The sequence below is a fragment of the Trachemys scripta genome, chromosome 16, assembly GCF_013100865.1.
Source record: "Trachemys scripta elegans isolate TJP31775 chromosome 16, CAS_Tse_1.0, whole genome shotgun sequence".
Taxonomy (NCBI): Eukaryota; Metazoa; Chordata; order Testudines; family Emydidae; genus Trachemys; species Trachemys scripta.
Genome location: NC_048313.1, coordinates 20,890,262 through 20,909,724, shown reverse-complemented (window position 1 = coordinate 20,909,724; position 19,463 = coordinate 20,890,262). Strand labels below are relative to the sequence as shown.

At 38.9% G+C, this 19,463-nt stretch overlaps 1 protein-coding gene across 12 annotated transcripts in view; it reads right to left on the bottom strand.

Annotated features, from left to right (window-relative positions):
* HOXC4 (homeobox C4) overlaps positions 1 to 19,463 on the bottom strand; it is a 94,775-nt gene that overhangs the window by 27,831 nt on the left and 47,481 nt on the right. For 5 of the 12 annotated variants that reach the window (XR_004648394.1, XR_004648398.1, XR_004648393.1 and 2 more), the window contains exon 2: positions 10,125 to 10,156. The exons of 1 other annotated variant lie outside the window; for it this stretch is intronic. Coding sequence is in view for 3 of the 11 variants with exons in the window: in XM_034792806.1 (XP_034648697.1) it covers positions 10,125 to 10,156 (32 nt within the window). In the remaining 8 variants the exon portion in view is untranslated. Of the gene's footprint in view, positions 1 to 94; positions 1,581 to 10,124; positions 10,157 to 17,353; positions 17,597 to 19,463 lie in introns of those variants that run through there. 6 more of the 12 variants (XR_004648392.1, XR_004648395.1, XR_004648396.1 and 3 more) reach the window with 4 other exon arrangements.

Here is a 19,463-nt window from a genome sequence, read left to right as displayed (position 1 = left end):
AAAAAAAAAACGAGTGAGAGCGAGAGCGAGCGAGAGCATGGTGTGAAAATAGGAAGGAAGACAGAGCAGAGGGAGAGAAAAAAAAGTTGCCTACCAGTACTGACGTGGATTTTTTTCATCCATGGATAGACTATAGGTTGCTTAGAAGCTGTGCTGTTAAGATGCTCAGGGTTTGGCTGGTTGCAGGCTGTAGGGGCTGGGGAAGGAGAGGTGGAGGAACTGGAAAGAGCAGTCTGCTCACACAACTGCTGCGGTTTCTCTGAGAGGTGGTGGCCTCCTTGAGTTTGCCCATGTCCCCTTTGGTGCGCGGCTGGGTTGCCGGGAGCTTGAATATTGGCACAGCTGTATTGGCGCTCTGGGTAGTTTGGTCTTGGTGGTGGGTACAATTCTTGGTGATGATGCTGAAAGCTGGACTCCCTTGTCCGGCTGTAATATTCCGGACTGTGGTCTGGGATGTAATTATTTTGCGAATATTCCTCGCATGGAGGAAATTTCGGATCGATGTAGTTAGAGTCCATCAAATAGGAGCTCATGATCATTAATTTCTGGAGTGGAAAATAATTTTTCTCGCTTTGTCGTTTTTCTGCTCCATAAAGCCCTCCTACAAGCTGGCGACCCCGTAAAGTTACTTTCACCATGTGACTCCCTTGTCCAATCACACCAGCCAGCCTAGTCCCCGGATAAGGAACCAAAAGCTTTTTCAAAATGTATCCAATTTGTGTGTGTATGTGTGTGCATTGTTGTTGTTGTTGGTTGTTGTTTGTGTGATCTCGAAACTAGGAGCAAAAGAGTCAGGATGGTGAGAAGGATCAACCGACCCCCTTTCTTCCCCCCGCCGAAAAAGACATATGTGTAAGGAAAAAATAAAAGAATAAAATCCTACCGGTTTTTGTAAAGGGGGTGAGGGAACATGTGGGGAATATTCCTCATAATACCCCCCAACCCGCCGCAGGCTGGATTTTAGAAATGTCTCCGTGGTAGGACTTCCCCCCAGATCTTGCAGATCAACAACAGAACAAGCCTTAATTATGAAAATTAACTATCACTTTACCCTGCACAGAATAAGACATGCTCAGAATATGTTGAATTTTTCACTTTAAAGAAATGCTAGGTTACAAAACTGCCCCCTTTTTCACCCCTAAGTAGCATAGGGCAGTTTAAGTGCCCTTGCTAGTAAATTTGTTTCCCCCACCCAAAATGGAATATTGTTAAACATACATCATTGGATGGGGGGTGGGGAGGGAAGGGAAGGAAACAAGTTACCTGAGAGGTAAAAGGGAATATGCAAATCATGGCTCCGTAATTTAGAGTTCTCTAAATGCTCCCAACCTTTGCTTAAGAGATATCTCATTTCCTTGGAAACTGATAGGATCTATTTGTGTATTAAAGATCATAGCTACACAGCCTTTCCACCCACTCAGAAGGCAGGAATGCTTTTGGAGTGACAACAATTCTATACTTGTAAAACTACTTGTGTATTTTTATTCCTACTGGCTTTTACAGGGTGATTATGCTTTGTTTTCGTCATTCAAAATTCTGCCCTTTCCAGTGCCAAAGCTCCATATAATATACATACATACATACATTTAAATAAACATACATGTATGTGAGATGATAGATAGATAGATAGATAGATAGATAGATAGATAGATAGATAGATAGATAGATAGATAGATAGATAGATAGAAATGTGGTTCATAGTTGCACATCCAGCCAGAGAATTAGTTTCTCTTGCAACGTCCATTGAAAAGACCCATTTAACTAGCTGCTTTAATAGAGGGCGGGAGGAAAGGTTGAGATAACATATATAAAAATGGCTCCCTTTCCCAGATGGCAGGACAAATAGACCCCCTGTGCAAGTACAGAAACTGGAAATCGATGTAAATATTTTGGAGAGTGCAGTTATTGCAATTAAGGGCTTTATCTATAGCTTGCACTAAACAGAGGGGCAGAGGGAGTCGGATTAATCCCTTGTACTGCTTGATAACAATTATAGTTGGAAATCATAGCTTGCAGGGCATTGCCATATTTTACTTGATAACAATAAAAGTGACACATAAAGTTAACTGTTTATGTTTTATTTATTAGACTAAACGTGCCAGCGGTGTCGGAGGCTTTTGGCTCGTTGTTACAGCTTTTATGGGGTTGTAAAACGCCATAAATCAGTCACATGAAATGGTTGGGGCTTTTTGTGCTGTTGGCTGAGACTTCTGCTGTTTCTTCTTTATATGAAAAGTAATAATGTGATTTTATTATTATTATGATCCTCATCCCCAATCATCATTATTATTCAGTCTACCTTTAACAAGCCACCCCCACGCTGTCCTGGCAGAAGCTAAGGGTGTTTTGCACTTGAATAACTACCTTTTAAAATGACATAACCAGTATTTGAGGATTTAATTAGAACAGCTGCAATTAAGGGAATCAAAGGAAAGCAGAACTTTACAAGGCTCTGGCATCGTCCATATACTCCCCTAGAGACGAATTTGTGACTCTCAAATATTCACACAAATTCGATTCTACAGGGTACATATAGACGACTGTATAATTTGGCACTTGTGGTGTTGAGGTTTGAGGGGTGGGGAGGGAAAGGATTGCACTTCAGAATAATGCTCTCTGGCTGGAAGAAAGTTGGAGAGCATGCAAAGGCCACTCACTCAGCATGTTGCTTAAGATGTTTACAGATATGGTTTGCTTTGCATATTTGTGATTGCCTGTACTACCACACACAAAGACTCAGTCCCATATATATTTTGGCACTGTTACATGTGGAAACTCATTTGCTATTTTTATTATTATCTAGCATTTATTGGTTTTATTCGCATCTTTTTTTCCATGGCCTGTCTAATTGCTTACCCAGTGGCTTGACAAAGATGAAAGTTATTAAAGTTAGATATGCTCCATCTCTTGATATAAGCGAGTAGAATTCTATCTCTCTAAAGAAAAGTTGTAAGGAGGGTGGCGGGAGAATCTAGAGTATGCAAAAGACATGAATGGAAATGTATTCTAGTATTCAAAACATTGATTCAAATCTGTCCAATAAATTCCTTTTCACTAGCTATATCTCATGCTGTCCAAACACCTTGGACTCAGACAGGATTTTGACATTTATTGTTCATATTGATGCAAAAAACTTTTTTTCCCAAGGCTGCGGGGATATTGAATAAAGATGTAGAGTTAATAAAGTAATTTTACCTAGGCATGTCTTTTTAATGGATGAATCTCGGTAAGCCACAGAGGAGAGGCATTAAAAAAAATATCCACAGGTAGTTATCTAAGAACATACTCGGTGGTTATCATAAACAACAACAACTAAAGAGTTCAAAAATCCCAGGCGTGAAGGTCACCCAAACCAATTTCTACCAATGAGTTACTGACCTACAGTTCGAAGGCTTAAAAAAGCCTTTCGCTCAGTGTTCCAGATGGCTAAGAGAGAACTGCAATTTTATTTCAATGATTTGTTATTCTTATAGCTTTGGGACTTAATTGCAAATATTTTTTTTTTAAAAAGGTTTTATTTCAAGAAGCGCCTGGCCCTCCTGCCTTGTCAATCTAAATTCACCCCCCAGTTCTATTTTAGTTTCTTGCACATTATATCTAAGCAGTGCACAAATATATTTTCCCCCTCACTTGTCTTGTTTTTTCTTTTTGTCTTTTTAGTGGAGTTTTTAGATGTGTCTTTTGCTTTAAGTGTTTGGCAGAATTTTTGTCTCCATAAAATAAGTCTGCAAGGACGTGTGAAGAATAGTTGTACAAGAATCTGGCTCTTTTGTCTATAAACCTTCCCTCCCACCCCTCTCTTTCGCCTCAATTTCCCCAGCCAACCCAACAATGTCGACAAACAGTTTTGGACTGACAACGCCAAGAGAAATATAGCACCTCGGAAAAATAATTTCTGGTCTTTATTTCCTTCTCTACCCAGGAATCAGGTTGCAAAATATAGATCTGGTTACCATTTCAAGAACATTTTTGAGTACAAAGCGCCTTTCTGACAGTACTGAAGAAAAATAAGTGACTATTGTCCCTGCGGATTCATTGTCTTAGCTATTACCATACTGACCGTTTGGTAACCTGTACCTCAAGCCATTAGCAATCTGTGCATCCTAGAAAATGAAGTACCTAGCTACTGGGGTTTTGTTATTCAATGTTTAATAATAATAATAAAACAACAAACCTCCCACTATGAACTATCTCTTCTTGAGATTCATAGGCAGGAAATAAATTTTTGAGTAGAGTTTTATTTCAAAGCATTTAAGGGTTTATTTTAAGGTGATTATTATACAATAAGTTACATTAGTGTGTGTGCTGGGGGGGGAAGACAGATAGTTTCTTGCAGAAAAAAATAGTTGGTTTCTCTGTGACATATGCAATGACATGTAATTAATTAAATTTTAATTTTTCTAACAACTTGAAAGCAGTAAGTGCAAAAAAGACCTTTCCTTTTTGTTCCTTCATAATGCAAATAGACAAGTCTAATTTATGCAAAGAAATATGCAAATGTTTAATTTATTTTTTCTTAAATCTGTTGTCAATAAAAGTAATGAATCGGCCTAAAACGATTTTAATAACCAGAGCATGTCAGGAGAAGTACTACCCTTCACATTTTTCTTTTTAGCCTCTTTAGTCTCCGAATCTGTAATAATGTAAATATTTACCCCCTCTTTCTAAGATATTAAAGATGAATTCCTGTTGTTTGTTTGTAAAAAATATGCAAACCGTTTTCTCAATCTCTCTCTCTTTCTCTATTCCCCCCCTTTCTACCCCACCCAGGAATTCAATTTTCTTCAAATCTCGTTGAAAGTGGCTTTTTAAAAAGTGGGCGCATTTTAATATTGGTTAGACAGCGTGACCTGAATTTCACCTCAACTGTTTGACTTGATCCAATAGGTCACTGCCAAGGAGTTATTGATGGGGGAACTCCATTGAAATTTGTCTCCTCACAAATGGCCTTTAGATCTTCTAGCTAGTTCAATAACTAGTTATAATGTAGAAGGGGAAAAATGAAGCCCAGAGGCAAACTAATTTGATGTTTCATTTTTATGCTGGAGAAATTGTTGGTTTTCTTTCTATCACCTTTCCCCAAGCCCCCCTTAAAAATCTGGTTTTGGCGAAGAACCCCTTTTAGCTGAGAGGAGATTTGAATCTGTATTACAAATATATTTTTTATTACTATTATTATTACTATTATTTATAATGGAGCCTCAGTTCATGAACTCTTCAAGACTTGACCTACACGGGAGCCTAAAAATAACTTCCTGCTTGGTAGGAAACATGCTTTTACTTTTTTTAAAAAGAGGATTACATTTTTAATAGATCAAAGTAGCCAGGATGGGTAAACGAGTTATGTCTCAATTCTTTATAACTTCTCATGTGATTTCATTTAGCTCGAAAAGCAAATATATGTGTTGCAGCTTTGAGAACTAGCAAATCAAACCTGTTAGAGATGGTCCTTAAAGAATAACTGTTTAAAAGATTTGAAATTAACTAATAAACCTGCGATCGGTAGAGTTTTATTTATTTATTATACCATATATACTTGTCTGTAATGGTCCATATAACTACAACTGACCACTTCCGTTTTCTCCTTTAGCCTCTTCAACCCTATTTAAAAGGCCGCAAATATGTATTTTAGTTATAATCAATAAATTCTGAATACAATCTTTTCTGAGTCTGACGGCTCTATCCTTTTCAGCACGGAGAAAAAACTTTGATGGAGGATCCTTTTAAGTGACATATATACAGGCTATAAGGTTTCTCCTTGACTTTTTCTACACAAACAATACCTGTAATGACTCATCTCATGCTGCTGAACCATAGGTTACGTTGTAAAGAAAACATTGGTCTTCTACGGGGATGGGGGGGGGGGGGAGCTGCAGAGAGAACTGCTCAGTGGAAGTTAGGTGGATGTTATTGTATGCTATGGAAATATATACAAACTTTAGACAGCTCTTGTTCTGTATTATCCTAGAAAGCTTCTTCTTGAGTGGCACTTACTAGCTTAACCCATTTAGCCTTGAAATCCTCCCCCAGAGTGATAATATTAATAATTACAGAGCATGCACTTCTATACTTTGATTCTATTTGTGATAGCACCTAACTCCCGAGAAGGACTTTGAAAGCCGATGCCCATGAAAAAAGGATTTGGGCTTAGCCACCGAGACAGCGCAATGGGTCAGAATGAGAATATTAGTTATTTTAAATCGTGCAGGGGAATAGAAAGTCATAGCAACCTCTCATGAGGTTGAAGGGTCAATATAAGAGTTGGCTACGTTGTCCTGAGCCGCAACTAACTTTAGGGTGACTCTGATAAACCCTACTGTGCCTTCATTTTCAGTGTTGCTGAGAGAGCCTCCCTGCCTCATATCGTCCTGCTAAATGCCTTCTCTTTCCGCTGGATTCCCTTCCTAGCTGGCGCAAGAGTAAATAATCCAGTTGAACTGGGGCTACACTTCGTGTGACATTCGCCACAGAACATTTGGGCGTGTAAATGGCAAAGAGAAAACTCCGATGGGTGATTCTCATTCTGAAGCGGAGTCTATGGGGAAATAAGCAGCACAGGTTGCAGGCACTTCTGGTCGGTATTGACACCCTTTGCAATTTAAAATCAATTCTGTGCTGGCTTTCTCTGGGGATGTGAAGTAATCACTGGACACTTTTTAAGCAAAGGGCAGCAAAAGAGCACCCTTTCTGCCTTGGGTTTCAAATGGCCCAACTGCTCTTACCATACATATATGTGATAGAGTGTCTAATTAGATTAGATGTACAAATATTTCCTCAATATAGGTTATAGACTGGTGAGTGCTTGAATCAATAGCTGTTATTAAAACCTTACAGATATCAATTCTCCTAGCCAGTTTAATGAATACAGCTTTTATATTCAAAATGTACAGGATTTACACACACACATATTATATATACACTGTATATATATGTACAGTACACTGTAGTTGTAATATATATGTATGTATTTATGTATGTACACACATATATATCAAATACAGTGTACTGTACACATATATGCATACTATAACCATATATCAGATATATTATGTTTTGAAGTGTAAATATTACATATTCCACATTTAAAACTGTTTTAAAGTATTTGTGTATCTATTCATATCTCTGTATGTGAGTGTATGTTTACACACACACAACTAACACATATATGCACACCCACACACATATATATACACACAGGGACAGACACACAAGTTTGTGTGTATCAATGTTGTTTTAGGTGATGAAAACAGTTCTATAAGGTACTGGAATTAGTTATTTAGGACTGATGAAGAAAAATTATCTAGTGTGATTACTTTATTCTTCTGCCTACGATTCCTATCTTTGGATATTCCTACCTATGTCGATTTTCTGTCGATCACCCGCACTCTGTACAAATATATAGAGTATAAACTGGGAACCAGGTGTATTCTAATGAGCGAACAAGAGACATGGAGTTCTGGAGAAACCTTCTAATTGCCTTCAGCTACCAAATGAGGTATTTGATTTTGTTAAAAAAAAAACTTTCATTGGGCAGTGGAGAATGACAACAATGGACTATAATGGTTGAAGAGGAGTTTTCTGTTATCTATAATGTTTACTTTTTTCACTAGGGTACTTTCAGTTTAATCTTTCACTGTGTAATAAACTATTATCTTAGTTAATCCCAAAGGTGAATCCATCAAAACCTTTTAATAAAACGTTTATTAGTTTCAGTAATTCCGAGGGTTGTAGCTGCACCTCCAGAGCAGCAGGCAGAACTTAACTAAACTTGGGCTGCTGTAAAATACTTTAAAATAAATTTAGAAGTATAAATGATGCCCGACTCATCCTGGCGATTAGAATTCTGCAGGCATTGTCGTTTGCAGCAGTCATTAGTCAAGCCTACAGAAGCAAAAGGAGCCGCGTAGTTGGACAAGAGAAATCTCAAGAATGATATACAGAACCAGGCCTCTAGCATCAATTCAAACCTGATAAGAAATCGGCTGCCTTGTTGCAAAAAGATGGCTAAGCTCGTTCAGTTGGGCCTCGGATGCATTGAATAATTGTTCGATTCCTGGAAAGGCTAAAGGGTTTTCACCCCAAAACTTGGGAACCTGGGGAAAGGGAAAGGTGAACACCTAGGGGACCAGAAATGTACCCACATGAGATTGCAACGGGGCTGTAAAGGCAACAGATTGTTTGGATTCCATCCAGAGTTTAGCAGCTGGGACTGGCTCAGTGAAAAAGTGGAAGTTGGGATGAAATGAGGGCAGAACAGAATGTCAGCTAATACTAATAATAACAGACTCTCTAGATCCGAAAATCTTATTTTAAGCATCCATTTGGAATAAGTTAAGAGGAATTAGATATTAGTTCAGGGATAGTGCATCAGCCAGTGCAGCATGGTAGGAAACTAACATAAAATATAGGTTTGTTCATACTCCACTTCTTCGCTTACACATGACCCAGCAACTTCGAGACTGGACTATTTTTTTTTAAAGCTTATATTTCTGTTCTCCACAGTATTATGGGGAATTAATTTCGACAGGGACAGGTACCCAAGGAAAGCAGAGACAGATGTAAAGTGCCAGGTTGTGTCTATAGGTAAAGATCCTCCCCCGCCCCCAACAGTCAAATGTTTTATTCCTAGCCAAACTGTCAGGAAAGCAAAAATAATGGAGGCTTTTTGTTTTTAATTGGAGAATGTCTATTAGATAATTCATTTACAACGTACATTGACTGAATGTTGTCTTATAAAAACAGCACAATGTGTATACACACATACATACACACACTGAGAGAGACTGAATGCTATTTTATGGAAAGAGGTCACTTTTCACCATACCGGGGAGAGAGAGAAAAAAAGAGCGAGCGAGGGAGAAAGAGAGAGAGGGATTGACTGAATGCTACTTTACAGAAAGAAGTTAGCCTTCAGCACAGATTATATACACACATAGGCTCAGATCATTTTTTGTGGGTGTCGAAAATGGATCTCTTTGATAATCTGTTAATTTTTCACTTAAATGTATTTAATCAGATGTAGCAATAAAGAAAGCATACCCAAAGCCTTACTCTGCCTATATGCCTACTGAGCATGTACCTAACCTTTTAGCTCTCAGAGTTCCAAGGAAAGCTGTTTAGTGTGGGTGTGGTGTGTCTGTGTCTGTGTGTTTCTATTTTTATTACTGCGAAGCCTAGTTAGATCACAAATCTTAGTCATTTTTGTAAAGTATGATTTTCTCCTACTGTATATTATGCATCACAGCCACAAAAGTACACAATATAGAACAGAAGGAAAAGGGGAGGAAAATACAACAACCAACCTCTAGCTTGTCTTTAATTACATAAGCCTATCAACCTAGTGGAATATACGAAACAGAACCATAATACAAGTAGTAGTAGTAATAATAATAATAATAATAATAATAATAATAATAGCTGTCCTCCCCCATAGGAGACGCTCAGTTGACCTCTCTTCGGGCTATGTTTAAGCAAAATAAGTTCAATATTTTTAGGGCAAATATTATTAACAAGGAGAGGGAGGTTTGAAGACCTTTTTTAGGAAGCTACTTGGTGCATTCATCTCCAGTACCAATGGGTCTTTAGATCTTATTCATTGCCTTAGCAGAAAATCAGCTCCAAATATTTCCACTATGTCTTCCCTGAGATTAGGCTGGGGCTCCAGGCAAAAGATACAACTATTTTTGTTTTGTTTTGTTTTTAACGATAACAGGGCAGAGGTATATTGGGCATAATAGACAATTTCCAGACCATAGCACGAGATTATTTAAAAACAAAAATCTTTTCGGAGGTACCTTTGAGAATGTAAGTCAAAGCAGATCTGTGGAATTTACAACCTTAAAGACACAGACCCCCTAACTTCCTGTGATTAGCGACAGATCAAAACGGACACCTACCTGCGTTTACAACCCCCGCCCCCTCCCTTCCTGACAGGAAAAAAACCTCCTGTAATAAAAGTCTAGTCAGCCATCCCTTTTGTGAAAGATGAAACAAAATATATGCAATCACAGCTTGTGAGTCTCAAAAACAAGGACATTGATTTTGTTTTTGTTTTAGAAAGAAAGAAAGAAAGAAAGAAAGAAAGAAAGAAAGAAAGAAAGAAAGAAAGAAAGAAAATTACTTACTGCTGTTTCTCTCCATTTTGTCATGGCCAAACCTACAGAAAAGAAAGTTTCATTTTTTTAAAGAAAGATACATACAGGCTATGCCCTACAGGATCATCCATAAACTCTAGCTATGTGCACTTCGGAAGTTGACTACAGTTCCTTGTAGATTACACTCCAGTTCATGTTACCTAAACTCAAGCAAACTCTAATCCTGCCGCGGACAGAAATAAATAGAAAGGTCAACAGTAGCAGCTCTCTCTTCCCATGTGATTATTTTGTTGTTGAGACATGAATTAGAGAAATCTGTTGAGTGCCAAGACAGAATTATATATATAATGTCTATATAGATATATCTACTAAGGGAGAGGAGAAAATGAATAGGATACGGAATAAAGACTCAAGGGGGGGGGGGATAACATGATATGTCTTCATTTCTATCAAACTATCTTGTTGCCTCAAATCCTCTCGCGTTTCGGTTTGGCTAGGAAAACAAATATGGAATGTAAAAAATAATAACCAACAGTCTTGATCAGTGGAACAATGAAGCGAAAGTGGGAGGGGGGTTCGCACTGGGGAAGGCTTACTCCTTCTAAATGAAGAAGTGATATGGTGAACGGATAGGCATCTCCAATTCGTGCAGGGGTAATAAGGGAAACTACATTCATATCTGCCAGGAGAAAGGGAAATCGCAAGTTAAAAAAAAAAATCGATAACTCGGAATTCAACTCTTGACCGGGAAAACCCAGATCAAAACATCATTTGACAGGAATGCTCTTTTAGAATCAGATACTAAATCAATAAAATCACTCCATCAGTACAATCTGCATAGGCAGAAGATCTCTGCACCGTGGCTCTTAAAAGAGAGAGGAAAGGGGGGAGATGATGTTTAAAAACCACTGGGAGAATAACGGAGATCAGCGAGCTGAAACAAAAGTGAATCTCACCCTTGGAGGATACCTTATCTTAGCGGGATATTTTGATTTCTTCATTCCACCTCTCGCTAGCCCATTTTTCTGGATTCAGCACCACACTAAACTTACGTTCGAAGGCATTATGGTTCCGCTCACGTGGGTAATTAATATGCACAATGATTTTCTTGTAAAGAGGAATGTTTAATATTAACCTTTTTTAAAAAAAAAAAACCTTTTAATTCATAAGGTACGAAGGTGGCAAATAGAATTTTGAATATGGCTATTTTATTGATCCTGAAATGGAAATAGTTTTCAAAAAATGTTATTTAAGCTAAAAACCAAAGCTGCCAAATCTGCTGAGGAAATGACAATAATTTGCCAGCTACAACACTGATTTAAATAATAATAATAATAATGAAACCTAAAACCGAAGGAAGAGTTAGACAATGAAAGACCCTCTTGAAAGAATATAGCTACATTTCAAGTCACACCAAAACTTTCTTCCTGTGTCAGACATGCAGTGCCTTAAATCTCTTAGTACCCATAACAAAGCTCAGAGCATTCGAGCCTGTACTCAATACAAATATTTACTTTTGATACCCTTGGCAATACTCGGCAACTTGCTTTTAGATGCCTTGAATGGTTATGTTTCATTATGGATGTAGCATTGAAACTAAAGCACCTTTCGATTCTTCATTGAAAGGAGAACAATTGGAAAATATTCTTTCCTTAAATTTGCTTTGCAAAGGATTGCTTGGAAATAATTAGATCCTGTCCCTAATGTAAAACCTCTCAACTCTCTCTTCGCTTTGGCATCCTATTTGGAAGGCACATCAAATATGGTGGATGTAAAGGGCCGAATAAATGTTTACTTTTGGAATATAGCATATCTTTGGCAACTGCCCACTGCAAACCTTTCCGTGTATAATCTTCTGAGAGTGACTAAGAAAGTTATAACCCGACCTTTAAAAAAAATGGAATGAGGTTCTCTCAATTGCAAGTCTTGTTCAAGGCGAGCACAGATGTTGGTTGTTTCTTACGATAGATAATAAAATATTCCCACTGTTATAATAGGATGTAACCCAATTACATTGACTCGCAGTGGCTGCAATTTTGGAGTTGCGAACTCATGATTTTCTGTTTTCTTGGTTATTGTTGCTGTATTTAGTTTGTTCACCTTTAACATAAATGTTCCCAGTACGAAATGTACGATTTTAAGGTACTGAAATGCCAGGAAGCTCTGTTATTTTAAAGTAATATTCCCTACTTTCCCAAAACAGGTAGTTTAAAATGCTACCTGTAAATAGCTTGCAGCTAAAGTAATTTCAGCGAAGTAGGTTTTAGCTCCATTTTAATTCCAAATTAAGCAGAATGCCTCTGAATCTCAAATATCCCAACTGACAACACACAAAGATTAATATAGTTGAGCCCTGTGATTTATCCTCAATACTGTGACAGAAGTTGGACTGTATTTATGTTCCAATAAAAAAAAAACCTCCCACAATGGTGCAATCTTAGGTAAAATATCAAGCTCATGCTAATATTGTATCACCTGTTGGGAGGAAAAGGGGAGATGACTGATATAGTTACAAACTTGCCTAAATGTCACATTTGCTTCTGCTAATCAAAAGATGTTTAATTCTTTTTTGTTTGTTTTTTAATATATCTTAGGGTGTGTGCAACCCCCTTCTCTTGCCTGGAGAGCAGTGATCACCTGACTCCACTTTGCGCATGCCTGGTGGGATCCTTGGGCTATTTTGGGTGCCATAAAAGTACACAAATCTTCCAAGCTAACTTTCCATCTTCTCGTGGTGAAATGTTAGCCAACCATATATACATTAAGAAAAAATAATAATACAGAGAAGAGTCATAGGGATGGAATCACTAACATTACATTTATCATAACATCTCAGAAATATTTAGCTCTGGAGAAACCTAAATTAAAAGTTGACGATTGCAGATGGCAAGAACTTCCCCATTGGAGAAGATGAAATGAACTAGCAACTCTTGCGCCAGATCGATCTTGTTCTTGAAGCATAAACAAATAATGGGCTTTATGAATAGGATTTCAAGGTGAAAATCAATTGAATCAGTTTATTTGTGTGAGCGAGTTTTTTTCCCCCTGAAACTCAGAGTTAGGTAAGAGTCAAAGCGCCAAGAAATCCAGAGGGCTTGTTCTTTGCCATCACGACCAAAATGACTGTTTTCGAAAAGTGCCACTTCTCTTTATGAAGAAACTTTTTAATTCATTGAAACCTTGGGTTCTTCGTTCATAAGATAAATGTGCTTTGCGATACAAAATGCTAAAGCTTCTGTTCAGACACAGAGTGTTGGCGGTGTGTTCCCCTGGCAAAGTAGGGGATTGGTCACACTAAATATCAAAATAACTTTTATCTATGGAGAAATTGGGGGATGTTTGTATACGCATTTCTATCTTCACGAAGCCTGAGTTAGTTTAAGCCTTAACTCTACAGTCTATTCACTCCAGCACCCGCATTGTTATATGGTTATTAAACCTGGAACAAGTTGGAGGTCAGGCAAGAAAAAGGAAAAACAACCCTCTGGAAGCCCACGTGCGGGCTGGAGCCTAGATTTGCATCGAAGCCACCTGCAGATGAAACAGCTTCGCACCTTCCAAATTCACTCCGCGCTTTGCAGCATGGAACAAAGGCACTCGCCCCAGCGAACCTAGAACTATGAGCTACCGCGCCTAGAGACTAGTCTCGCAGCAGGGCCGCATTTTGCTTCGCAAAGGGCAAGAAAGCTGGGGAAGCGGTTGCGATTTATTTCTGCTAAGAGGGCATCCCTTTTCTTGTCTTTTTTTTTTCCACACACACCCACACCCACACCCACATTTCTAGGAGGCTACTCCACCGCGCCGAGACTTAAAACAGTGACACACCAATCCGATGCTGCGACTCCCGGTTCAATGTGAACAGCAGAAGTGATCTCAATCTACTGGTTTGTTTGGAGAGGAAGAAATTAAGGATCGGGTGGGCAAAAACTGTCTTTGTTCTGGGTCCTCCCCCTGCCCCATCCCACTTAGAAATTATGGCACACCATTGTACCTTTCATTTCCTCGTTGTCGCAACTGCTCACGTTTTGTTGCAAAGAGCAGGCCAAACCCAGCTCACCTTCTTCCTCGGAAGAGAGATCTCGCACCAGAAGGAACTCGTGGCACCATTAAGGGGCCCAAGAACTCACCCAGTATTACACAGAAGAGGGGGAGGGGCAGATGTATACACATATGGCTGGAAGTGCAGACTGGACACGCAGCTCTTTAGGGAAAAGAACCATAAGGGGAACACTGGGGAGCTGCTGGCTTCGGAGACCTTTTGGAAAATCTGGCCCCAATTGTGGGTACAGGGCTCTTGAAAATTTGGCCCATAGTGGAGAATTTGGTCAAATCTTTAATAAATAATAATAATAATAATAATAATAATAATACCCCAGAAGGTTGCAACAAATATCAGTCCCATGTTGTAACATCCAGAAGTTAATGAAGTTACACCCAGGGTGAATTAGGCCCAAAGTATCTTCTATAGTTAATAAGTATGTATCGATCTCTATACATACACCATATCACTGTGTATATCTCTTGTATGACACTTTATATGCTGGATACACAAGAAGGGTGTACTTTATAGGTTCATGTATGTACATAGTATCTACTTATACACAAACTTAAATACTCTACACCCAGGGGTCTTTGTTCAGGCAAAATTAGCATATACTTCAATGGGAACTTCCCCTAACTAAAGTATTACACTTCGGTTTATTTTAGCACACACCTGGCTCCGTTCAAGTCAAAGGAATGTTTCCAGGGGGGTCAGAATTTCACCTATGCCTATACAAAGAATTACCTATCTGAAGGAGTGTCTACAGCGTGTACAAAGAGCCGGACGATGTCGAATTCTGCTCTGGCCACTGCACACAGCAAATCCGGAATGATTCATCATTTACTCTGGTGTGAAGGGAAACAGAATCTGGCTCCATGATGAGTGTGTTAAGTTAATTGAGAACCTTACTGAGGGACTCAGCAAGTGTTGCTGTTTATTGAAACAGGCTGAATCGTTATCCCAACATAAATAACTAGGTAACAACTAGTATTTAGGCCTGAATCTCCTGGAAGTCTAGTGGGGTGTTGTCGCTGAGTTGTATGGGTGGGATCAGAGCCTGGATTTCAGACCAAAGGCTTGGGAAGCATCTTATAAAGACCATAAGTAACAGCAGCAGCACCCACTTGAAGGCATCTGGCCTATGTATACACACAGGGGCCTATGGTCACAATTCTGCTTGCTTTCCTGTAAAAGGGACAGAGTTTACAACCCTCCCAGTATACAGAGTGTCCTGATTTTCAAATCACTAATGAAAATGAAGGGTATTTGCTTGGAGGAACTCCTCATTTTCCTCAGGAACACCTTTTTCATGAAAGTTTGGAGGACAAAGACTCTAAAGCTTACTGGGCAGGATCCTCCTTTTCTCCCCAACTTCACAAAAACTCCACTGGTTTCCTTGTGGGGTGCAGAGAATGCAGAATTGGGCTCTTTGGGTCAGAGATCAACTCCCAGTAAACTCCTATTAAGAATAATGGGTTTTCCTCAAATTGTTCTTAAGTGTGTGTTTGTGTGTATGATTCTCCATTGTTCTCAAAGGGATCTACTGGGTGCTGAACGTTTCTGAAAGTCCAGCTCCTACATTTAGGCGTCTAAACGGGAGCTGAGCTCTTGGGATATCTGGCTCTATACTTTCACCTTGCACCGTCTCTGTTTTAAGCACAACAAAACATTTTATATCTTCACACACACACACCCCGTCCCCCACACAGACAGATCCCCCACACACCCCTCCTTCCTTTTTCTTTGAACTAGAGAAATCCTCTTTTCACTTCGCTGTTTAACACGAGGGTCGTTTGATCGCGAATTGGACTCCAATAAAACAAGCCGAGTAGCAGTTATTTCTGGGATTACACACTTCTCTTGACTCTTAGAGCCAGAGAACTCAGTGCTAGGTAGGCAATTGTATGAACTGGGGGGGGGGGGGGAAACGTGGTATGTAAACAAACCAAGAAGCTCTCTGGAAGTACAGTTGAGACAACACACGCAGTATCAGGGGCAGGGATTCTTACGTATTCACCAGTCATTGCTACATTTCCTGATTTTTGCCCCATTCACTGAATATGACATTTCTAACTTTGAATATAATATAGTCTTTGTGGTTAGATTTCAGATATGAGCCCCGGCCCTACATTCCCAAAACTACCATTGCCTAGGTGTGTTGCAAACAATATTGAAGGCAAACCACCCAAACACCAATCTATTTTTCTACATTCAAACAGTGCTCCAGACAGGTGTTTGGACTCTGGTCTGCCCCATTTTCGATAGATCATTTCGAGACTGCATTGCTCGAGTTTGAAACCTATCCATTGGAGGTATATTGTTACATTAACCCAAGGACACACGAGGAATAAGAGCAACATCTCCTGGTTGTGGAGGGGGGAATACAAAAAGAGAGAAACAGGGATTGCATTGATGGCTCCTTGTGTAATCTGATCATATCATTCTTCTGAAGAAAAAAAATGCCACGTCTCTATAGCCTTAGTCCTTATCTGCGACAGGGAGTTTACAAATTCTTCGGCCTAGTTCCAATCCCTGCATAGCTCTGAGTTCATGCTTTCCTCTACACACCTGCCAACAGCATCAAAGGAGTACAGAAGTCAGACTTCCAGATCTCTTTCCAGCTCAATCTCCCCCCCCCCCCCACCAAGCCCCTGCCCTTTCCCCCCCCGCAAAATTTTTTTTTTTTTTTAAAAAGCAAACTCTATACTGTGGTCCTTTAAAAAAAAGATTAAAAAAAAACAACAACAACAACTCAAGCAGGAACCGAAACTATCTGATCAGAGTTTTAAAACCAAAGGGGGGAGGAGAATCAAAACCCCAATCCTCCACCTTTCGCTTTCTTCAAGTATTTTATTGTCTACAGCTAGAGTGGGGTAGGACAGGGGTGGGGGGAGAAATGTCTCTGCTTAACCAGTAATATATTGAGCTTTCTGGCCTTATCTAATTTCCACAAGCCCTGGGGAAAGAGGGGGGTGTCTGATATTCCTTCTAGATAAGGTTCCTGACTGCTGCTCGCCTTCTACGCCTTCTATATTACTTTAAAACGGCATACACACTAGTTTGTCATACAGTAAAAGAAGCAAAGCCCTCCCCCCTCACAGTATCTACAGAATTCCATGCCCTTCAGAGTTTAACGCTCTATTTTAATAAGACTCACTGGGTGCAATGGATTTTTCCCCCCAGAAAGCGAGAGAGAAGGGGGGGGGAATTAACTTACTGAGATCGCTTGGGATCCATTTGGTAAGATGTACCTTCACTAACAGCAGTCTGAGACGCCGTAATCCACACTAAATGCCTTGTCCCACTGTCCCAGCATTAAACAGCTCTAGCAGCTGCGATGGTGGACAGTTAAGATTATATATGATGTAAATATATTGTGGGTTTGTCAGCTCCCCCAAACCATAAAACTTAGTTTAATGACATCACGTGTTCTCTGAGAGCCATTCAGGGCTTTTGCTTAGGGCCATCCACATAAATAACCTTCAAAAGTTTTAAACTACTAAATTCACATAGAAGCCATGAGTATTTCTGCTAATGTTCTCATGTTCTCAGTTAAACTAAAAGCCCTTTGCTCAATAATAATGATGATGTTAATAGTAATAATAATGCGGGATTTTTTTTAAAAAATGGAACTTTGGTCTGTGGTTTTTTTTGGGGCCATTTTAAGTTCACACTGGGTTGACACGGATGACAGGGGAAAGGTAAGTCATTTTTTATTTCCTTCTTGGTTTTACAGCGATCTTTGGGAAAGGATTGAGAGACAGACAGGAAAAACAAAACCTCTCAAGAATGCAGCAAAAACAACAATAAAAAATGAATCAGTCCTGGAACATGACTCTTTAAAAAAAAAGAGGGGTTGAAATAAATCCATGCCCCCCCCCCGCCCGGAAAGTCAGGATTAACCTAATTAATCATAAATAACTACACTGCTGCTTCGCACTACGGCAGTGAAAAAGTTTGGAGTTGAATGTGTTAGGTTTAAAAAAGAAGCAACTACAACAAAACAGAACCAGCAAAACCCACTCCTCCCTTAGATATAGCAAAAATGGATCTGATTCTGTTAACCCTTAACTGTCAAGTCTAATTGTTTCTTGACAGTTTACCGCTCAAGGAGGAAGGAAAGATGTTGACGATTTAACAAATACAGTGTTTAAGAGAAAGGAGAATAAGACTAGATACAAAACTACTTAGTTAGTGAACAGCCACCAGTATACGCCAAATTATTTTCTGTGCTTGAGCAATTTCTCAATAGATTTACACAGCATGGGTAGAAAATAAAAACCTAAAAGGAATAGTTAAAAGACTCTATTATTCTATTTGTAATTACTCAAGGCCCACATAGTCAGAGGGCCAGAGCGTTAAGCAAAAACTGGTTCAGGCAGAATGAAATTTACAAACCTAGTTTTGATTTGCTTAGCAGTATTTCACTGTAACGAACGGGAAAATGACAGTTCTTCCAGAAAAAATAAAAGGAATTTTCAATGGACTGTTAAATGACAGTAAAATTAAATGTCACAGCCTTTATGAAAGCACTGTTTGATATTTGTAACTTGCCTAATAATGAATGAATGAATAAATAAATAAATAAATAAATAAACAAACAAAAACTATAGGAAGAGGTAGGGTCCTACCTCCATATTTAATAAGAACGCCATATAGACACGCCACATTTGAGCACGCTCTACCAATTGTACCCTTAAAGACTTCCAGGCTACCACTAAAAGAAACTTTTGTTTCCAGGTTCAGGAAATTGTTCCATTGTTTGAAATGTGTAAAGGAAATGCTATAAAGTTTTATGGAGCTATTGGCTTCTTCAAGCATTTGTTTCTACTGTAAATAGCTCTCAAGACACATCAAGGATGACCTTAGTAGTGTGTGTTGTCTATACGTGTAGTGTTTGTGTATACACAGTAATAGACAAATATATGTTTGTATACACACACTAATACACACACACACACACACATAATTGTATATATGTAAGTGTTTGTATATGTGTGTATATGTATATCTGTCTGTCTGTATGCATGTGTGTGCATAGATAGATAGATAGATAGATAGATAGATAGATAGATAGATAAATAGATAAAACAAACCTCAAGAATACTAAACTAGGCCAATCACGTTAAATAATAATAATTACAATAACAATAATCGGGGGATCGGAAAACAGTGGTTCTAAATACATTTTTTAAAGTATCGAGTTTTCCTGTATAAGTTTTTAATTACCAAAGAAAATGTCATGTTATACTCAGATCTTGTGGCATCCTAAAGACAAAGTAACTTTCACAAAGAGCAGGTTAAAAAGTCTACCTTAAACTTCCACT